Source organism: Bos taurus, chromosome 16, assembly GCF_002263795.3.
Source record: "Bos taurus isolate L1 Dominette 01449 registration number 42190680 breed Hereford chromosome 16, ARS-UCD2.0, whole genome shotgun sequence".
NCBI lineage: Eukaryota > Metazoa > Chordata > Mammalia > Artiodactyla > Bovidae > Bos > Bos taurus.
In genome coordinates, this window is record NC_037343.1 from 56,309,287 (window position 1) to 56,331,219 (window position 21,933).

The window sequence follows — 21,933 nt, forward strand, 5'->3', positions numbered from 1 at the left end:
TTTGGAACTCTGCATTCAAATGAGTGTATCTTTCCTTTTCTCCTTGCCTTTAGCGTCTCTTCTTTTGTCAGCTATTTGTAAGGCCTCCTCAGAAAACCATTCTGCCTTTTTGCATTTCTTTTTCCTGTGAATGGTCTTGATCCCTGCCTCCTGTACAATGTCATGAACCTCTGTCCATAGTTCTTCAGGCACTCTGTCTATAAGATCTAATCCACTGAATCAATTTGTCACTTTCTCTGTATAATCATAAGGAATTTGATTTAGGTCATACCTGAGTGGTCTAGTGGTTTTCCCTACTTTCTTCTATTTAAGTCTGAACTTAGCAATAAGGAGTTCATGATCTGAGCCACAGTCACCCCCTGGTCTTGTATTTGCTGACTGTATAGAGCTTCTCCATCTTTGGCTGCAAAGAATAAAATAAATCTGATTTTGGTAATGACAATCTGGTGATGTCCATGTGTAGAGTCTTCTCTTGTGTTGGAAGAGGATGTTTGCCATGACCAGTGCTTTCTCTTGGCAAAACTCTATTAGCCTTTGCCCTGCTTCATTGTGTACGCCAAGGCCAAATTTGCCTGTTACTCCAGGTATCTCTTGACTTCCTACTTTTGCATTCTAGTCTCCTATAATGAAAAGGACATCTTTTTTGGGTGTTTGTTCTAGAAGGTCTTGTAGATCTTCATAGAACCGTTCAGCGTCAGCTTCTTCAGTATTACTGATCAGGGCGTAAACTTGGATTACTGTGATATTGAATGGTTTGCCTTGGAAACGAACAGAGATCATTCTGTTATGTTTTGAGATTGCATCCAAATATGTGTATTGGACTCTTTCGTTGACCATGATGGCTACTCCATTTCTTCTAAGGGATTCTTGCCTGCAGTAGTAAATATAGTGGTCATCTGAGTTAAATTCACCCGTTCGAGTCCATTTTAGTTCACCGATTCCTAAAATGTCGATGTTCACTCTTGCCATTTCCTGTTTGACCACTTCCAGTTTGCCTTGATTCATGGACCTAACCTTCCAGGTTCCTATGCAATATTGCTCTTTACAGCATCAGACTTTTCTTCCATCACCAGTCACATCCACAACTGGGTGTTGTTTTTGCTTTGACTCTGTCTATTCTTTCTGGAGTTAGTTCTTCACTGATCTCCAATAGCATACTGGTTACCTACTGACCTGGGGAGTTCATCTTTCAGTGTCCTATCTTTTTGCCATTTCATACAGTTCATGGGGTTCTCAAGGCAGGAATACTGGAATGGTTTGCCATTCTCTTCTCCAGTGGGCCACAGTTTGTCAGAACTCTCCACCATGACCTGTCTGTCTTGGGAGGCCCTACAAGGCATGGCTCATAATTTCATTGAGTTAGACAAGGCTGTGGTCCATAAATTTAAATATATGGTGTGAATTGAAAGTCACCCAATCACATTTGACTCTTTGCGACTCCATGGTCTATACGGTCCATAGAATTCTCCAAGCCAGAATACTGGAGTGGGTAGCCTTTCCCTTCTCCAGGAGATCTTCCCAACCCAGGGATCAAACATTGTAGGCAGATTCTTTACCAGCTGAACCACAAGAAAAGTCCCAATAAAGATTTAAAAATATTAAAAAAAAAAAAAAAAAGAATTTAAAATCTACCATGGAGTCCCAACCTGAAGGCCATGCAGTGCTGCTCAAGGAACAGAAAGCTTTGGAAACTGATTTACTTGTCTGTAAGTTATGGCCCATCCCTGGCTGTGATGATTTCTTCCTAGGGTTTTCTATCTCTCTCTCTTTATGTTCTTAGTGGGATGTCAATAAATCACTTTTCTATCAATAAATTAACAGAGAAATGTAGAATCCCGTGGAACGCTCTCAGTTCTAAGAAGCAAAATCCTGACTCAAGAAAGTGCTGAAGTAGAAAACTTGTGTGCTAAGTTGCATCTGGCTCTTTGCAACCCCACGGACTATAGCCCCCCAGGCTTCTCTGTCCATGGGATTTTCCAGGCAAGAATACTGGAGTGGGTTGCCGTTTCCTTCTCCAGAGGATCTTCCTGACTCAGGGACTGAACCAGTGTCTCTTGCATCTCTTGCATTGGCAGGTGGGTTCTTTACCCACTGAACCACCTGGGAGCCTAAAGAAAAACTTGAGGGGCAATTAATTCAGCAGCTTAGCAATGTCATTAAAAAACCCAGATTCCTGCTATCTTTCTGCTTGGCCATCTCTGAAAGATTTTCTTTGTCTTTGGCTAAGACTCCCTACATTTGGTTGCAAGGTATCTGACACAGTCTCAGCCTTTATATAAAGATGGGACAATGTTTGTCTCCTCTCTGAGTCATTTATTTTTTTTTTTAGTTAGGACCTTTCCCTGAAGCCTCATCAGTAGCCTCTCCTTACAACTCACTGATCCCTAAAGCATTGCATGTTCTTGTCTGAACCAGTCAGTAGTAAGGACTGTGGAATTACCCTGGTTAGTTTAGATAAATCAGAACCCGCTTCCTCGAGCATGGAATGGGCCTATACACCCCTGAAGCCCAAAATCAGGAGAAGGCAAGTGGCTATTTAAGTAAAATTGGGGTTCTCATGGGCAAGAGGAAGGGCAAGGGGGTTGGGGAGGCAGACAAAACAGTGCCTTCCACCATTCATTAGGCCTGGATAGGTTTGGGGAATTTGCTTTGTCCTTGGGCATCTCAAGGAATAAATCTGTCATGCTGGAAAATTTAAAGTAATGCATTATGTACTTGGCAATGCCATAGGTAGTGAGGGGAAAAGAAGAAAACTAAGTCCTTATTCTCCAGGAGCTCTTATTGAAATTAATGAGCCTCTGCATAAACACATAGAGAAGTCAACCAGCACTATGGATCTCAAAATGAGGGCTACTGAGAAGAAATCCTGTAACATGAATGGCAATGGAAGTCACCTTTCTTAGAGAGTTAAATAAAATCAGCTCCAACCTCCATCTGACAATCTGTGGGAAACCCCGCCCCTGTTCCCATGACTGATTCTGTCCATCCTGTCATGGACAGGGTGAAAGTGCTTATGGCTTGTGGTTAGGGTCTTAGGTCTGGTTCTGGATTCTTGCTTTCTCTGAACTCCATTGCTCTATGTCTTACATCTTGTGACAGTTTCCTTCTCTTTGTGCAGCGTGGATCCCATGTGGGACCTGACTCCTCTCCTTTGATTGTTTTTCCCTCCCTCTTCAGGCTAGTCAAAAATACACACACACACACACACACACACACACACACATTGTTTTTCAGGTTCTTTTCCATTACAGGGTCATTACAAGATTTTGAATACAGTTCCTGTGCTATGTAGTAGGTCCTTGTTGTTTATCTATTTTATAAATAGTTGCCTGTATCTGTTAATCACAAATTCCTAATTTATCCCTTCCTCCCTCCCCTGAAGCCAACAGTTATTGAACCACCATTGTATCCCTGGGATTAGTCAAAATTCTTTACATGTATCAACTCATTTACTCTTCACCATAATCACATTATTCTTGTTTAGAGATAAATAAGCAGAGGCAGGAAGAGGTTAAGTCAAAGTTCATCTGCCAGTAGCAGACACAAGCTTCAGATACACTCAGTCTGGCTCTGGGCGCACCTTCACACTTCTGGGAGCAGCTCCCTGATCCCACATCTCTTCTGTCCTCTTCCTTCTCCTGCTCTCTCTCCAACAACATTTGATGACTATGGAGCTGAACTAAAACATGTGGGCTCATTCCATTATGTTGTAGATATGTGCTCCAGAATCCACCTCAAGCAGGGCAGGAGAGGGGTGGAGGGTAGGGCTGTGACCTATTGGAACAGCTGGTTCATAGAAAGAGTAAAGGCCTGGCCATCCGATGGCAAAAGGGGAAGGGTAGATGAAAGGGCACCACTGTGCCTTCCTGGTGATGGGGCTTTTCAGTGCTGGTGAGCGGGAGGCCTCTGGGAAGGGCTGGGGGTCAGAATGGGCTGGGAAGTGGACCCTCTGGGTCTGCTATTGCTCTCAGGTGTCCTCAGAAACCCACCACTCCCAGCTGTGAGTCGATGGAGGGAGAGGGGGAGGGAGTCACAGAGGTTCTGTCCCTGAGGTCTCCACTTGTTTCTTTCTATGCTTGAGGTCTTCTCCTATTTTAAAAATGGTAGGCAATAAATCCCAGTGTGCCTGAAACAGCAAAAAAAGAGAGACTCGCTGAATGCACTTTCAAACCCTGAGACCCCGCTCTTGGCCAGGAGACATGCAAACTCTTTTAATAACCTTATTCTGGACCTACTTAAATGGAAACAGCCTCCAGTATTTTTAGCTGCTGTGTAACTGAAGTAAAAACAAAGAGGGGAAATTTTGTATATATTTTTTCCTTTCCTGGTTAGAATAAGAAAGACTTGTTCATTATCTCTTAACTGAGTTTTTGCTGGGAAGAGAAGGGAACACCCAAGAGTCCCTCTTGGCTCCTCCCCTGGCCTGGATGGGATTTAAACCCAGAGAGGACAGCTGAGGGAATTAAAGAACGAGCACCAAGGTCTGCAGCCCCAGAGGCCCGGCTTCCAGGTAGCAGAAGTATTGGAAGTGGTACCCCACAGCATCCAAGGTAAGAGCACCAATCTCTGAAGATTCTACCTGTAGGGGGAGGATGGTGGCCAGGTGCGAATGAATTCATGGGCTTCACTTCCCGATCCTGAATATCCAGGCAGAGTAATTGGTCTCCTGTCAACTCCATGAGGTGATATTTATTTCCAATTAGGAAATACTATTTCCTAATAATATTTCCCAGGACCTGAGTAACATGTTCCTAACCAATGGTATACTTGATTCCCCAACTGAGCTAAGCACAATCTTCTTACCTGGCCAGATACAGTCTGTATTGTAGGGAAATTTCCACATGGAATAATAGATTTTTATATTAATGTTTCTTTTAAGTCTAGCAGGTTCTCATCTCTATTTTTTTGTTGGCTTTACAATGTCAAAGACTTCTCTGTTTTTGTAATTTATCTGCTATATTTCACTTTTAAAAATTCTAAAATGGAGCTTTCATTTTAGTTGTGATCAGGAAACTATTATAACTTTTTTCTTTTCTGAATTTTGTATATTCCAATAAAGATGATGTTTGTGAATGAACCTGAAGAGCTTTGAAGTTTATTCAAATATTTAATTTGATCAGTTTTGATTCTTATTGTAAGAGGACAATGTCTTTTCTCAAAATCTTAATGCTATTACCCATAATGCCACAAAGGAAACATTTTGAAACTGTTCAAGGAATAATGTTGTGGGTTAGTTTTGGGAGATGTTTTCATTTACATATCTATTTATCTATTTTTATGTTTGGGAGAGAGCTAGGAGAAGGAGAGAGAAAGAATGAGTGAGAACAAACACTTAAAAGCACAAAACTGAGTTGCCTATATAAGCATTAAGAAAAGAACAAGTCCTAACATAAAAATGAGAAACTGCCCAAATCTGGACATAGGTTAACCACAGTGCCCAAAGTCCACTGGTTCTTGGAGAAGCTGAAGTATTACTAAGGTATCGGGTGACACCTGCTCAGCCAAGACTATAGATTGGTGGCTGGCTGAGCACAGAGACTACATGGAAAAAACTCAGTGTTTGTTGGCATTTGGACATTTGTTGGAGACTCAGAATCAAGGCGAGAGTGTTGGGAGAAGGAACTTAGGAAGGAATAAAGAGTACTAGCATCAGTATTATTTTCCCAGGGAGGAGGGAAAAAACCACCTGACATTCTTTCATGCAATTCTGAATCCTGCTATGTCCCCAAGTTTGTGGGCTGTAGTTGACTCCTGGAAAAGAGAAAATAGGACAGCATGACTTGAAATCATCTTGTGGCTTCTGGTTTCCATCCCAGTCCTCATCTGTGGTTTGAAATGAAGGGTAGACTGAGGTCTGTTCCCAAGAAGATGCCAGAGGAAATCGTGCCCAGACCCAGTGGAAACTCTTGTCCACCCAGTGCTCATTCCAGAGCCTTGGCTCCTATAAGGTCTGGATACAGACATGAGATCATGGTTGAGGGTCTGTAGCAGTATCTGGAGTCACCAGAATGCGAGCCGATGAAGCTGAGATCTCAGATCTGAGATTTCAGGGGCTTTTCTGGGTTTCAGCACAGTAGACTCACTGTTAATGACAACCAGCCACCATCTGAATATGTGCTGTTGGTCTCAAAGAGAGATCCAGTGAGTGTGGGTAGAGCAGTGCAAATCCTTGGAAATTAACAAGGAAAGGCCTCTCCTCTTTGATAGAAGGCTGGAGCTTTCAAGTTATTTCAATATGTGGAAAACCACATGCTAAACTAAAGAAAGGAATTGCAACTTTTTCATGACGTGTCTCTCTTCCTTATCATTCAGCTGCAAGTATAGTTTCTCATCAGACGCCCCTCAGGGCCATAGGGAATAAGGTTAATTTTGTATAAGGTAATATTTAGTCATTCTGGAGCCTGGGTGTTTGGTTTGATGTGGTTCGAGGTCTCTGAATTTTTGCCCTTGTGCCCATTTTGTCTTCTCCTCATGCATGAGCCTGTGCGTTCCCTTGAAAGCAAAATGAAGGTCTTTTTTTGTGTGTGTGACGTTCCTGGGGGATAAACAAATATCTTTGTTGGAGCTTCTAAACATTCTTAGTATAGAGGCTGGCACATAATAAGTGCTTAGAAAATGGTAGCCACTTTCTCATCACCCATGTGAGTCTTTGCAGGGTGGATTAAGATTCAGTTGATAGAGACTTCCCTGGTGGTTCAGAGTTTAAGAATCTGCCTTGTAACGCGCAAGACCTAGCTTCAATCCCTGGTTAGGGAACTAAGATTCCACATGCCTTGGGGCAACTAAGTCTGTGTGCCACAACTCCTGAGCCTATGCACTGCAGTGAAAGATTTATGATGTAATGAATATCCTGAGTGCCCTAAGACCTGATGCAATCAAGTAAAAAAAAAATGTTAAAGAGAGATTCAGTTGATAGAACAAAATAATCACACGAGCAATCTAAGAAAAAGTGATTGAGTGCTGAGGCTGGGTCAGGAATGCCATCCTTTATCTTTTCCAGCCTATGGCACATAGGCAGACTTGATAGAGTTCTTTGTGAGAAGGGGTATTGCATGGCAGTGTGAGGTCTTCACAAGGATTTCTTGGCCACTCACTGGGTGTATTCCACTGAACTAGCAGAGTGGTTGAGTTGAGGGAACTGAGGTCTGAAATGTGACCGTATTAAGCCTTATCACATAAAATCAATTTTTCATCCTCACTCACAACTTGCTGACTCATGTCCTATGGAGAATGGCTGTGCAGAGTTCAACATCACAAAGACTAGAAATGAAAGTGCTCATATACACTTGGTTTGTCTAAAGAGTGACCCAGATGGAAACAGTACGACCTTGGGCATCATTTGTTGTTGTTTAGTCACTAAGTCGTGTCTGACTCTTTTGCAACCCCATGGATCTCAGCCCACCAGGCTCCTCTGTCCATGGGATTTCCCAGGCAAGAATACTGAAGTGTCTTGTCATTTTCTTCTCTAGGGGATCTTCCTGACCCAGGAAGTGAACCCACGTCTCCTGCTTTGGCAGGAGAATTCTTTACGACTGAGCCACCAGGGAAGGCCTTGTGTATCATAGGTGTTTGCAACCTGCAGGAGAAAAAGATACAAAGGTGAAACTCCTTACGTAAGGTTTCCAGGCCAGGGTGAGTTGAGCCACGGCAAGTACTCAGTTGCATGAGAACTTGTTCTCCTAGACTGAATGTTTGACTTAAAAGACCCTCGAGTCACTCAGGGTCTTTAGAGTTAAAAGACCCTGAGTTAACAGATCACTGGTGAATATGCCAGAGGGAGTTTGGGAGAGGAGTAAATTTTCCAGGGAACTTTTGTGACATCGCGACATCCCTAGCTACCCACCTCCTTCACTTTCCTTCCTAGCTCAGTGATGTTCACCCTTTCATTTGGGGACAGAATATCTTTTGAAGTGATTCCACCCTGAAATCCAAGATAATACAGCTTTTCTAAAACCCAAAGCAGTGCTCTTATTTGCTGTGGTTAACTGTAAGGGCAAGATGAGGTAATAAGGGAACCAGAGAAAGCCCTAAATTTAAATAGATCTGTAATGGTAGCTAAGAAATTGGCCACTACTCTCTTTGATCTAAGTAGTATATTTTATTCCTGCCCTTCTTTGGAGAAAATGAAGTGACATAAAGACCACCAGCCCTAGGATTGGAGAGGACTATCTGGGATTACAGTCCATCCTTCTCCTCTGGCCAAAGACTTGGTTGATAATTACCCCTACAGACAGACGTCTTGGTGTGCTTTGTGTCTCCTAGGAAGAGAGCTTTCCAGCCTCTCAAGATAACTGACCAGAATTTAACCTCTTTATGGGACAAACAATAATTTCTCTTTCTAGGGGTTTATCTTTGGTACTGCTCAGAAAAAGTTTGTGTTTAACTGAGCACTCGGTATGCCTTGGGCTTCCTTTATTTTGGAGAATCCCTCTCTGAAACATTTCAGGAAGGCGGACATTTGGTCTCTTTTTCACATGTAGTAATCTTATTGGATTTTTTCCATTTGATGCAATAATTATAGCAGAGAAATGAAGAACAAGGATATGGGGAGTGGACAGACCTGGTCTTGATCCCAGCTTGGGATATATTCCTTAGCTCAGATGGTAAAGAATCCACCTACAATGCAGGAGACCTGGGTTCAATTTCTGGGTTGGGAAGATCCCCTGGAGAAGGAAATGGCAACCCACTCCAGTCTTCTTGCCTGGGAAATCCCATGGACAGAGGAGCCTGGTGGACTTCAGTCCACGGTGTCGCTAAAGAGTCAGACACGACTGAGCAACTAATACACTTGCTTCTTATTAGCTGTGTGTCCTTAGGCAACTTACTTAACCTCTCTGAGCACCTGTAACAAAGAATGACATCAATTGACTACCAGGATTTTGAGGATTAAATGAGAATCCTGTCTCATTATTAAGCATGTGACACAGTACACATCATCTAATAAACACACAAGCAAAAACACACCAGCAGAAACCCAGTGGCTATTCTTATTTACACAAAATATTACTTTGGCCAGGACTGTGGTTTAAGGCTGTGAATATGGAGAAATTCAACAGTCACGGCCACTGTCATCCCTGAGCTTACAGGGATGTCTCAGGTAGGAACTCACATATAGATCGGGGAGCTCTCAGTGTTTAGTTGGAAATGAAAGCCACAGGGGTAGATGTGGCTGCCAAAAGAGAATGAAATAAAGCACAAATGTAGAGCCCAGTGACATCAGTTCAGCCTCAGGGCTGAACTAGGGGGAACATCCATCCAGTTCATCATCAGTAGAATACACCTCAAAGAGCCTTTCTCAGAACAGCAATAGGAGGCAGCATTTGTCCTGAGTTTTAATGCACACGGCTCCTATTTCTCCCCATCACCCACCGCCCCTCCTGAAGTCAGAATTAAATAAAGGTTCAGTCAATGAGGGGCTTCCCAGCTGGCACTAGTGGTAACAAACCTCCTGCCAATGCAGGAGATGCAAGAGATTCGGGTTCGATCCTTGGGTTGGGACAGATTTCCCCTGGAGCCACTCCAGTATTCTTGCCTGGAGAATCCCCATGGACAGAGGAGCCTGGTGGGCGACAGTCCATAGATTTGCAAAGACATGACTGAAGTGACTTAGCATGCACCGAATGCACGTCAGTCAATGAAACTGATCCTCGAGGACGCCTGGTTTCCTGCGTGCGTTTTCCCGGCGCTCCTACAGCCTTTGCCGATATATTCCTACAGCAGTTACTCTTCTCTCCACGGAAAACTGTTCCCCATAGGATAATCATCCCCATTCAGAAACTTGCCCTGCATTTTTCCGGGTGACGTGTACTGCCCTCGCTGTCTCCTCCCTGTCCTCACAGAGCTCTGTCTGTGGTCACCGTTCATAAAAGAGTGGGTGAAGTCATCCCCTTCTTCCCCTGAGCCCCCTGCCACGTGTCGGAGAGAGAGCCAGAAGGCATCTCCTCCCGCCCATTACCCTTGACAGAAGAGCTAGGTTGAGGACTCCGCCATTCTCATCATCTTTCAAGAAATACCCCTGCCTAGGAAAATCTGCTGAAACGGCAATGGCAACCCACTCCAGTACTCTTGCCTGGAAAATCCCATGGATGGAGGGGCCTGGTGGGCTGCAGTCCATGGGGTCACACAGAGTCGGACACAACTGAAGTGACTTAGCAGCAGCAGCAGCAGGAAAATCTGACCTCAACATGTGGCATCCAAGAGGCTGTAATTAGCAAGGACATCTTGTTACAACTTGGAGGGATGGGTGACAGTGAACACTCCTACAAGGGCTTCTGGGATTTCCCCTATTCCAGGCTTCAAAGACAAACATGGAGAGACTGGGTGGGCTATGCCCAGTCCTGCTGAGGTTTATGACAAGAGTCCATGGATTTTTTTGCGTTTGTTCAGAACTTCTTCAGAAAACCATCTGCACTCCATTTATATTTTGGAGAATAGCAAGCCATGGGCTGGGGGTAGAGGGGTAGTTGGATAACAGCAATGGGCAGAGAGGTCCGAAGCCTGCCTTTTTAGCTCTATTTTTGCCTGGGAAGCGGAGATTTGACAGTGGAAACTGGTGTGCAGCCTGTACCTAGAAAGTGCTTTTTCAGATCCATCTGTGTGGTAACTGGTGATGGCAGAGCGCCCAGAAGTTAATGGCTCAGTTAGTGGACACTGTGCTCCTGGGTTCCAGTCTACGATCTTGCAGTTTCCTTGCACAATCAGGGGGCACACTGCTTGTTGGCTCTGAGCCTCAGTTTCCATCCTAGGGAAGTAAGCAGAGAATGTGTGTGTGACTGATTTATCACTCAGCTGAACTTTGGAAGACAGTAACGATGAAATACGGTCATTTTTATCCTACACCTACCTTCCAAATCACTCTACTGGTGCTCCTCACCTTCTCCATCTTCTGACAAAGATCTCCAGCAGATTCCAGAGCTCTGTTGGTCATTTTGGGGTTTGGAAGAGAACCCCTTTTGTGAAAGGCAGGTCCATTCCCATGTCAGAGTCTCGGTCTCCCACCCAAGCTGCAGCTTTTCTTTTCACTCAGTTTAGGGTGATGTTGGAATCCAAAGATGAGTGAGCGGGTGGGAGCGGGGGGGTCACATTTGGCCTGGTAAGTTGCTTTCCTTCTTCCATCTCCCCAACTCCAACTAGCACATTGCTCACTGAGGCAGGGTCGGGGGTCAGAAGAGAAGGGAAAAGGCATTTCGTTAAGCAAGGGCTGTTATAGTTCCCTCTGGTTATCAGACGCCTTGTTAAGGCAGCTGCTCCCAGAGCTGGTTCCACCTGCCCCCTCTTTTCTTCAGACCGTCCCCATTCTACCCTCTGAGCACCTCCTCTGGTAGTTCGCCCCCTGGAGTGAGCTGTGGCGGGTGCATCTCAACTCTGGCCCCAGATGCGTCATTTTTGTGGCATGAACTTCACCTGTGGAAGGACTTACATACCTTGTCTCCCCAAACTCTGGGGTGCAAGCCCTCCCACTGTGGCTTCCCTCTAATGTCTGCTATGCAGCCCGTTCCAAGAAAACTCCCATCTCTGAATTCCTCCAGGCAAGGGGCAGGTACTGTATTCATCTCTTATTCACCCCAAATTCTCCACCCCCAGAAACTCTCCAGTTGTACAGCGTTCTCTAAAATGTTTGGGGACTTATTAACCAACTGTCTAAATCAGCTGATGACAAGAAATGTCTTACTGACCATTCCATTACCTCTGCAAGCTGTTGGGTCCAGTTCCTGGAATGTAATAAGTGATCAGAAGAGGTGTGCTATTACTATTATCAATAATACATGCTTTGGATAATATTAATAGAAAGAGCCAAGATGGAGTGAGTGTGGCAAAGGGGTAACATGAAGAAGAGCTTTCCTTTGGGGCTGTTCTGGTTAGTTCACAATGGTGGCACAATCTTTGGGTACAACATATAGGACATTTGTTCAAAGGAGGGGATTGCATAGAAATGATATATACTGAACTCATCCGTTATTTGTATCAGAATGTCACATCAATGAAGAACAAGCACAGGCTTGCAATCAGATACACCTAAATGAGAATCCTGTCTGTTTGCCTACTGGTTGAGCAGCTCCTGGTAAGTGAGCTTACTTTCAACACCTGGTTCTTCACTCAGGGTAAGGAGAATAACATCAATCTTACATGAGGATTAATGCATCTGGTCAATGCCTTGCACGTAGCAGCAACTTGACAAATAACATTTACTGTTGTAATGTTCTTATTTTTTAAATAACAATTCTGCCAGGGTCCTTCAGCATTTATTTCCTCCACTTTCTGATACGAAATAAATGGTGACTATTAAGAATTAAAGATTTTATACAGTATTAGAATTTGGCTTAATGACTAGGGAATTTCCTTTTTTTCTGCCCAGAAGTAGTCTGCCCAGGTCAATTCTTTTGATCGTGTTCCTCTGATTTCAACTATTGATGTGGAGGAGAGGCAGTATCAGATGAGGACACATGGGGGTTTCTAGGATTCTAGCAGCTTCCCTAGTGGCTCAGGGCTTCCCTGGTGGCTCAGACAGCAAAGAATCTGCCTGCAATGTGGGAGACCTGGGTTTGATCCCTGGATCAGGAAGATCCCCTGGAGAAGGAAATGGCAACCCACTCCAGTATTCTTGCCTGGAGAATCCCATGGACAGAGGAGCCTGGCAGGCTACAGTCCATGGGGTTATAAAGAGTTGGAGACGACTGAGTGACTAACACTTTCATTAGCAGTATTCTAGTTCTTTTTAAAAAATTTTTAATCGACAACAATATTACAGTAGTTTCAGGTGTACGTGTAGTAATTTTATATTTCATCAGTTACACCTCATATGAAGTTATAAAATAGTGACTATATTTCCTCTGCTGTACATTATATCCTTGTAACATTTATTTTATACCTAGTAGTATGTACCTCTTAATCCACTTCACTTCATTTGCCTCTCTCCCACCTCATTCCTCTTTGATAACCACTAATTTTCTCTATCTGTGAGTCTGTTTCTCTTTTATTTATTCATTTATTTTTAAGATTCCACATATTAGTGAAGACATAGAGTATTTATTTTTCTCTGTTTGACATTTCACTAAGCATAATATCTTCCAGGTCCACGGTATTCTAGTTCTTAATTTGGATGGTGGTTCCACGACTGTTGCCTTTAAAACAGTTCATTGTGTGTGTGTTCAGTCGCTAACTCATGTCTGACTCTTTGCAACCACAAGGACTGTAGCCTGTCAGGCTCCTCTGTCCATAGTATTCTCCAGGCAAGAATACTGGAGTGGGTTGCCATTTCCTCCTCCAGGAGATCTTCCCAACCCAGGGATCAAACCTGTGTCTCCTGCATTGGCAGGTGGATTCTTTACCACTGAGCCACTGGGAAGCCCATAACAGTTCATTCAGTTCAGTTCAGTTCAGTTCAGTCACTCAGTCGTGTCTGACTCTTTGCGACCCCCTGAATCGCAGCACGCCAGGCCTCCCTGTCCATCACCAACTCCCGGAGTTCATTCAGACTCACATCCATTGAGTCAGTGATGCCATCCAGCCATCTCATCCTCTGTTGTCCCCTTCTCCAACTATTCAATTTATGTTGTACATTCTTTTCAATATCACCCTTCCCAATAAAAGAGATAAGAGAAAAAAGGAAGTCATACTGAGTAGCTGATTAAAAATAAAACCTCAAAATAATTATTGAGGCCTTACTATGTGCTTGGCAGGGCTTTCAGGTGTCTCATGGGGTAAAGAATCCCCCTGCTACCGAGGAGATGTGGGTTCCGTCTCTAGGTCTAGAAGATCCCCTGGAGGAGGGAATGACAACCCACTCCAGTATTCTTGCCTGGGAAACCCTATGGACAGGGGAGCCTGGTGGACTATAGTCCATAGTGATAGCTTATGGTGAATGATGTCGGATTCATGATCTCTGAAGAAGATTTAGCTTCGGGACCAGGGACCGGGCTTGATCACACAAGACCTTTTGTGTAGTAGAGTTTTATTAAAGTATAACAAGGGACAGAGAAAGCTTCTGACATAGACATCAGAAGGGGGATGGAGACTGTCCCACTTGCTAGTCTTAGCAAGTGAGCTATATACTTTTTAACTGGTTATTACAATAAATCAAAAGAATGTCTCAAGGTTGTAAAGGTCTTATTAGATCCACTCCCACAATATACATTTTAAGATGACAGGATTAGCCAGAAGGTTCTCAAGAAGGAGACACATGTCCTCAAGCAGGATACATTGTTATATACAGAATTTAAGGAAAAACATATCCTTGAGCAAGATGAATTATTTTGTTGTGGAATCATCAGTTCTTCGCTTAAAGAAAAAAGTTTGTCCTTTTCTCCTCCTCGAGAACTCCAGACCCCTTTCTCCTCCTTGGGGACCCCCAGACTTCTTATCAGCCTACCTAGGAATCGGCTCTCTCAGTAGGGTCACGGAGAGTCAGACACAGCTGAAGTGCCCGAGCATGCACACATGTGCCTGGCATGGTGCTAAGTGCCTTCCACATACAATGCAGTCCAGCAGCCACTGTTATTCCCACTTGACAACTGAGGAGGCTAACACTCAGTTGGTGATGGACAGGGAAGTCTGGCGTGCTGCAGTCCATAGGGTCGCAAAGAGTCAGACGTGACTGAGCGACTGAACTGAACTGAACTCGCAGGGATAGACACCTAGGACCCACTCCATTTGTCCTTTCAGTACATAGGAGCTGCCTCGCACACAGAGAGGCAGACCCTGAGTTTGCCTGGGACATAGCCACCGGGAAAGGACTAGGCTTCCTGACTTCTCCTGTCTCTAGTACAAATGCTTGTGAGTCTTGAGTTGGTCACAGGAGTCCATTGTCAGGAGGCAGCTCTGCAGACTGGTTTCTGGATGACAGCTTGACTGAGAGATGTACTGGTTGGTGAGCACCTGTGAGTCAATGTGAGGTATAAACCAGGTCCTTGGCATCTGCCCTGACTCGGCTTGTTAGTGATCAAGAATGTGCCATCCCAGATGGGGGCCAGGGGTCCCAGGAGAGATGGGGTCGTCCTGCACACAGATGGTGCCAGAGGTCTACACCTTCTGTGGGCGGCAGAGGTGGAACCTAACAGCCAGCTCTGGTCCAGGTGGCTTGACTTACTAATCACCTGAGCATCAGAGGAGTTGGAGGCTGACTGAACCCCTCAGCATGGGGCTCTGTGCTCCTGTCTTGGGGGCGGTCCCTGAGAGGACTTGGCTCTGGGTCCTGGCCTTAAAAGGCTTAGGCTTGTGTGGATACAGGTTGCATCCAAGAGTAATTACAAGACAAGAATCACTGCTAAGAGATGCTCAGAGGGACACATACCCTGCTCTGAATGTTCTGCAGAAGGAGAGCTAATTTCCAGCTGAGGTGAGGGAGGGGGTGTGAGAGAAGACTTTGTGGAGAAGTTATTTTTGATTAGAAATTCTGCTCTTTTGCTCACTTGTGGGCAGAGGTGGTGAGTGGGACACTCGCCTGAGTGGCTGAGAACAGGTTCTGCCCTTTCTGGCCGTGGTACCCAGGTCAACACTATCCCCTGAGCCTCTGCCTCCTCATCTTCACGAGGCAGCACGATGTCTCGGTATCAGAATGGACTCTGGTGTCTGATTTCTCGGGTTCACATTCTGCCACTCTCAGCCATGTGTGCCTGTGGGCAAGTCATTTGAGGTAGCTGGGCCTCAGTTTTCCTATCTCTAAAATGGGGATAACCATATATTCCATGAAGGGTTGTTGTGACGACTGAATGAAATAATAAATGTAGAATGTTTAGAATAGTGTCTGGTACACAACTTGTGTTCCACATACAGCTACAATTGTTAGTGTTGTCAGGATAGATTAGGGTGAGCAAAGCTTGGCACAAAGTATGCCCTGACTTCAAGAAGTTGTTCTTGTTATTATTAAAGTGCAGGTGAAATACAGAATTAGAAATGAAGAGGAGGGCCTCCCAGGGAGTAGGAACAGTGTCAGCAAAGCAGGAGGCAGGAATGTGCAATGTATGAAGGAGGAACAAAAAAATAATCTAATTCGAGCCGTCAGGAGATAAAGGATGAATTTTTTTTGCTGGTTTCTCAGCTTCCCGTGGACCCTGAGAATCCATTAAAAAGGCCAATTTCCATCAGCAGATGTCCCTGGCTTTCTTTTGCATGTTCTTCTGGATGCAGGCTTCCAGGAGCATCAGTTCCCCGTCTCCCCAAGGATGGGTCTCCAGGGGAGGTTCTGCTTCCCCCTGGTGCTCCTGCTGGGCTCTGTGCTCTTGGTGACCTCGGCCCCAGCCACTCTCGAGTCTTCTGGATGCAGCGAGAAGGAGCAACAGGTTACTGTCAGCCACACCTACAAGATCGACGTGCCCAAGTCTGCCTTGGTCCAGGTGGAGGCTGACCCCCAGCCCCTTCGTGGTGATGGAACCTCGCTCCTGGCCCCAGAGGAGACCGAGGAACAGAATATCGTCTTCAGGCACAACATCCGCCTGCAAACGCCACAGAAGGACTGTGAGCTGGCAGGCAGCGTGCGGGACCTCCTGGCCCGGGTGAAGAAGCTGGAGGAGGAGATGGCGGAGGTGAAGGAGCGGTGCAGCGCCCAGCGCTGCTGCCCGGGAGCCGCGGGTGAGCGCACCACCTGGTATCCATTCAACAAACTCTGAATGAGCACCTCAGGTGTTCTACCAGGCTCGTGAGCACCCTGCCTCTCACTCTGGGTTTTCTCTAAGGGGGATGTTATCTGGTACTAGCTCTAGGGTTATCTTCAAGCCTGAGCAGGGAGGGACCAGCAACTCTTAAAGTGAGTCTGGACTGTTGGGTCAGTGCTTTCAGAAGAGACTGCTTCTGGGCGCCGGTTTACCTGTGGATCCAACCTCTATTTCCCTTTATAAGGGAAAGCCACAGGTTGACGAGGAAAGAAGACTGACGGCTTGGAGCTAGACAGGATTGGGTTCAAATCTCAGTCCTGCCATTCTTCACTGTGTGACTTTGGGCAAATTCCTCATTTCCTCAACTGTCCGTTGAGGAGAGTTCTATCAGCTAGTCTAGTTCTGAGAACTATAGATGATGTACAGAAGATTTCTTGGCCCATTATTCAGCAAACTGTTCGTTAGTAATGAAGTACTACAATTTGACTTTACAAATAGTGAGCACTTCCATCACATTTTTTTTTCAACATAAACTGCTCATATTATTTTCCAAAGAATAATAATCAGTGATACTTTGGCATACATTTTAATGCTGGAAGAAATTGCTACCATTAAGAGCGCCTCCTATAGGCCAGACGCAGAACTAGACACGGAGGACGCTGCGGGCGAATAAAATGGCAATAAAAGAGCATAGAATTGTCCCTGAGCAATTTCAAACTTTTGACCAAACGTCAAAAGTTTTTACGAAGGAAAGAGGATGTTCTGGGAATCAGGAGCTGGGGCTGGTGAGCAGACCAGGAGGACTGGCCCACCCTCCAACTGCCTCTTGCTGTCTGGGATTAGAGAAGGGAGCCTGGTTAACCCTTCTCCCATCTGTTATCCCCATAATGAGACCGGGCTGTTTTATAGCTTCTGCAGATCCACCTTTCAGGCTTCAACTTCAGCTCATTTCCTAAGGACTCAGACTTGCTAGGTCCAGCTCCTCCAATGAAGACAAACTCCCACCCAGCCTAACTCTCTCCTGCCCACCCCAGGAGCTCTGCCCCTTAGTATAACCTGGCCCACTGATACCTAGGTTGGAGCGTTTAAGGCGCTTTCATAGAAAAGTACTAAATAATTAGCCTCTTTTATGGGTTGGTGGTGGGGGAACCAAGTGAAGTCACAGGAGTGCTTGGGATGGAAAGGGAAGGGCTAGGGTGGTACCTGTGACTTTTCAGGCATAAAGTATAGATTTCGCAGGTTCAAGTCTGGCCCATGGTGGAAAGGGCAGGCTCCTAGTCTTCCCTTATAGACCCTACCTTCCTCTACAGAAGGAGTCATGCAGAATTCTGAAATCGTCTGCTCTCAGGGTCCCCAGGGATGGAAATTCCCCATTCACAAGCCCTCCAGGCCCCGCTGACTGTTTCCCTCTCTCTTGGGTAGGTCTAAGCCGCCACTGCAGTGGCCACGGGACCTTTTCCCTGGACACGTGCAGCTGCCACTGCGAGCATGGCTGGGAGGGCGCCGACTGCGAGCGGCTCGCCTGTCCCGGTGCCTGCAGTGGCCACGGGCGCTGCGTGGATGGCCGCTGCGTGTGTGAGCCGCCCTACGTGGGCGCCGACTGTGCCTACCCCGCCTGCCCTGAGAACTGCAGCGGGCACGGCGAATGCGTGCGTGGCATCTGCCAGTGCCATGAGGATTTCATATCGGAGGACTGCAGCGAGCGGCGCTGCCCCGGCGACTGCAGCGGCCACGGCTTCTGTGACACGGGCGAGTGTTACTGCGAGGAGGGCTTCACCGGCCTCGACTGCGCCCAGGGTGAGAGTGGAGATGCGCCTGGGCCTGCCTCTCTTCTGACCCGGCCCCCATGGTCCAGGCACCCTTTAACCATAGTTTACATTTTGTCCTAAGTAGGGCACCCCACCTTTATTTAGTCTACTCCAGAATCCCATGGGGAGAAGGCAATGGCAACCCACTCCAGTACTCTTGCCTGGAAAATCCCATGGACGGAGGAGCCTGGTAGGCTGCAGTCCATGGGGTTGCTAAGAGTCAGACACGACTGAGCGACTTCACTTTGACTTTTCACTTTCATGCATTGGAGGAGGAAATGGCAACCCACTCCAGTGTTCTTGTCTGGAGAATCCCATGGACAGAGGAGCCTGGTGGGCTGCCGTCTCTGGGGTCGCACAGAGTCGGACACAACTGAAGCGACTTAGCAGCAGCAGCAGCAGGAGTCTTAGGTGATCTAGTATGTGTGTGTGTGTAGGTGTTACTGAATGAAGTCTTGTAGACCCTGCTCCGGCCCTGGCCCTGCTGAGGATCTCTGCCTGGCTGGGGGAGGGTTGCAGTTCTAGCTGCCAATAACAAAACTTAAGCTGAGATCCCTACAGCACAAGCTTTATTCAGCGGTCAAAGAATGGAGAAGTGGGAACTAAGTGCACAGGTCAAATTCTGGCCCACCTAGCAAGAGAGATTTAATTTTGAAGAGTAAAAACAAAGGAAGGAGGAGTGAAGTTAATGATGGCGAGCTGTGTACATTAGTCTACCTGAGAAGGAACAGTGATTTTTCAAAGGAGTGGGGTGCCACTCTCTTTTTATCATTTTTTTGACTCCTAATGTCCCAGTCAAGGCTGCTGGTAGGCATGTCCTTTAATATGCCACTATAGAAATTCAGGGTAGAGTGAGACTCAGGGTCTGTTGGAGGTCATATTCACCATCTTGGTCCCAGCTGGTTCTCTCTCCCTCTCTTTCTCTCTCTCTTTTTTTTTTTTGTACCTTTCTTTCTCATCTCTGGACTGTTTAAAGATTAATGTTAACTTCTGCTAAAGGCATAGGTTGAATGGTTTTGAACTAAAACTTGGAGCATCACTGGCAACATAAGCGGTCAATATTAACTTCTAACTAGATAGTAACTTCTGGGGGTCCACCATGGTGCCTTACCCAGGCTGTGTATCCTCCACACCCACCTTCATAGTGTTAAGCAGTGGATTGGCCATAAAGTTCATTTGGGTTTGTCCAGGTACTATGATTTGGCCAACCCAATATAAAGTAGGTGCTCAAGGAATATGTTTTGGCTATGGATCCCCACCCCTGTTCCCTCACTGTCTCCACCCCTGTTCCTGTTCTGTGTGCAGTGGTCGCCCCCCAGGGACTGCAGCTGCTCAAGAGCACGGAGGATTCCCTGCTGGTGAGCTGGGAGCCCTCCAGCCAGGTGGACCACTACCTCCTCAGCTACTACCCACTGGGGAAGGAGCTCTCTGTGAAGCAGATCAAAGTGCCCAAGGAGCAGCACCGCTACGAGATCCTTGGTTTGCTGCCTGGAACCAAGTACATTGTGACCCTGCGCAACGTGAAGAAAGACATTTCCAGCAGCCCACAGCATTTACTGGCCACCACAGGTGAGGAAGCAGCCAGGTTTCCCAGGAGAGGTCCTGCTCTATACATCTTCTTCCATTGTCCCCACAAGTACCCTTCTACTACTCAGGCCATTACTCTGGTTTGGAGTTTGTAAAACACAGCTGCTGCAATCCTAGGTTCTGAAGAAAAGTCTCCATTCTTATTCCCCTCGCGCTGCTCCTCCAAGCCAGTGATGGAGCCTGCTGGATTGGGAATTACAGGCTCTTCTCCATTTCCTGAGATTGTTATTCATCAGTTGCTCAGTTGAGTCTGACTCTTAGCAACCCCATGGACTGCAGCACACCAGGCTTCCCTGTCCTTCACCATCTACCAGAGTTTGCTCAAGTTCATGTCCCTTGACTTGATGATGCCATCCAACCATCTCATCCTCTGCCATCCTCTTCTCCTCCTGCCCTCAATCTTCCCCAGCATCAGGGTCTTTTCCAGTGAGTCAGCTTTTCATATCAGGTGGCCAGAGTAATGGAGCTTCAGCTTCAGCATCAGCCCTTCCAACGAATATTCAGGATTGATTTCCTTTAGGATTGACTGGTCTGATCTCCTTGCTGTCCAAGGGACTCTCAAGAGTCTTCTCTGCTTACCCTGGCACCCACGTACAAGCAGCCATGGAGGACACCTGCATCCTCATGCCCTCACTGAGCCTCTGAACAAGGTCAAGTTCGTATGATTGGGGGTCTGCTGAGGCCACCTGTATCAGTTAGATTCATCTTAGCAGGAAAGAGAGGGAACAAATGGGGCAGCTTAGAAAGTTTAGTGAAGAGGTTATTTATAAAGGTATAGGTAGGGTTTGGATGATGAAATACTCCAGGACTAGCGTCAGTGGGGATCCACCCCAGTCTGAAGGGACAGGGGATGGAAGTTGGTACTGGAACCCAGAAAGAGCTTTAGGAGATGGCTGCCTGTTGAAGTGCCTTTGGTAGAGGAACACAGGTAGTCCACTGTGTCCTCATCAGGAGGCAGTGAAGGAGAACAGTTGCCCAAACTCTCTGTCTGCCCTCTGGTCTTCTGGTGACTCTCACTTACTGCACATGACCAGAAATCAGAGGGCCAGGGAACCCAGCTAATACATTTCATAGAGGTCATAATCTGGGATACAGAACAGGAAGGCAGATGGATCTGGAGGGACAGAATCTCTAGGGCACCACTAAATGCTACCAAGATGTTTGTAAGGACAAGCATCACTGCTTATTCTTTAGAAATTATTCATTCCTATGAAAGTACCTGAGACAGCCTAGATCTTCAAGGGTTCAAATTCATTCCTTTTATCAGCATACTTTATTGAACATTTACTTGAACATTGCCAGGCACTGTCCTGGGCTTCCCTTGTGGCTCAACTGGTAAAGAATCTGCCTGCAATGTGGGAGACCTGGGTTTGATCCCTGGTTTGGGAAGATCCCCTGGAGAAGGGAAAGGCTACCCACTCCAGTATTCTGGCCTGGAGAATTCCATGAAGTCTAGGGTCCATAGTCCATGGGGTTGCAAAGAGTTGGACATGACTGAATGACTTGAAAAAAACAAAAAGGCACTGTTCTAGGTGTGATAAAATGAGCTGCCTCTATTTTTCCCTAAACTCTCAAGGAAAGTCCAGGGAGATCCAGGTGGATGGGCCTTTGGAATGCAGTGTCTTTGCAGAAATATCTGGCTGCCTGTCCATTTTGGTGGTAAGAATAGAAAAGGGTAGGGGTAGCTCAGTGTTTGAAAGAGCGTGAAGGACTTATCCTCTTTGGGAGGACAGTTTGTGATTGCCGTCGTCAATGCCCTCTAGCCAAAGACCTCTCAGAACAGCCCTGTAGTTGAACAAGTTGGGTTTATTGACTGTTGCCTCACAGAAGTGCACACAACGAGGGACCGTGGGTGTCTCAGGAAGACAGCGTTTGAGGGGTCTGGGGTAGGATTTGGGCTTGTATTCGGTGATCTGAGAGAAGGGTTAGGGAAGCAGGGATTTACTTTC

At 46.2% G+C, this 21,933-nt stretch overlaps 1 protein-coding gene across 2 annotated transcripts in view; it reads left to right on the forward strand.

Annotated features, from left to right (window-relative positions):
• Positions 1-4,445: 4,445 nt before the first annotated feature.
• Positions 4,446-21,933, forward strand: part of TNN (tenascin N) — a 72,803-nt gene continuing 55,315 nt past the window's right edge. Inside the window, exons 1-4 of one of the 2 annotated variants that reach the window (XM_010813339.2) lie at positions 4,446-4,550; positions 16,126-16,566; positions 18,012-18,386; positions 19,703-19,966. In XM_010813339.2, coding sequence (XP_010811641.2) covers positions 16,161-16,566; positions 18,012-18,386; positions 19,703-19,966 — 1,045 coding nt within the window. In that variant the 5' untranslated portion in view covers positions 4,446-4,550; positions 16,126-16,160. Of the gene's footprint in view, positions 4,551-16,125; positions 16,567-18,011; positions 18,387-19,702; positions 19,967-21,933 lie in introns of those variants that run through there. The other variant, NM_001205841.3, reaches the window with a different exon arrangement.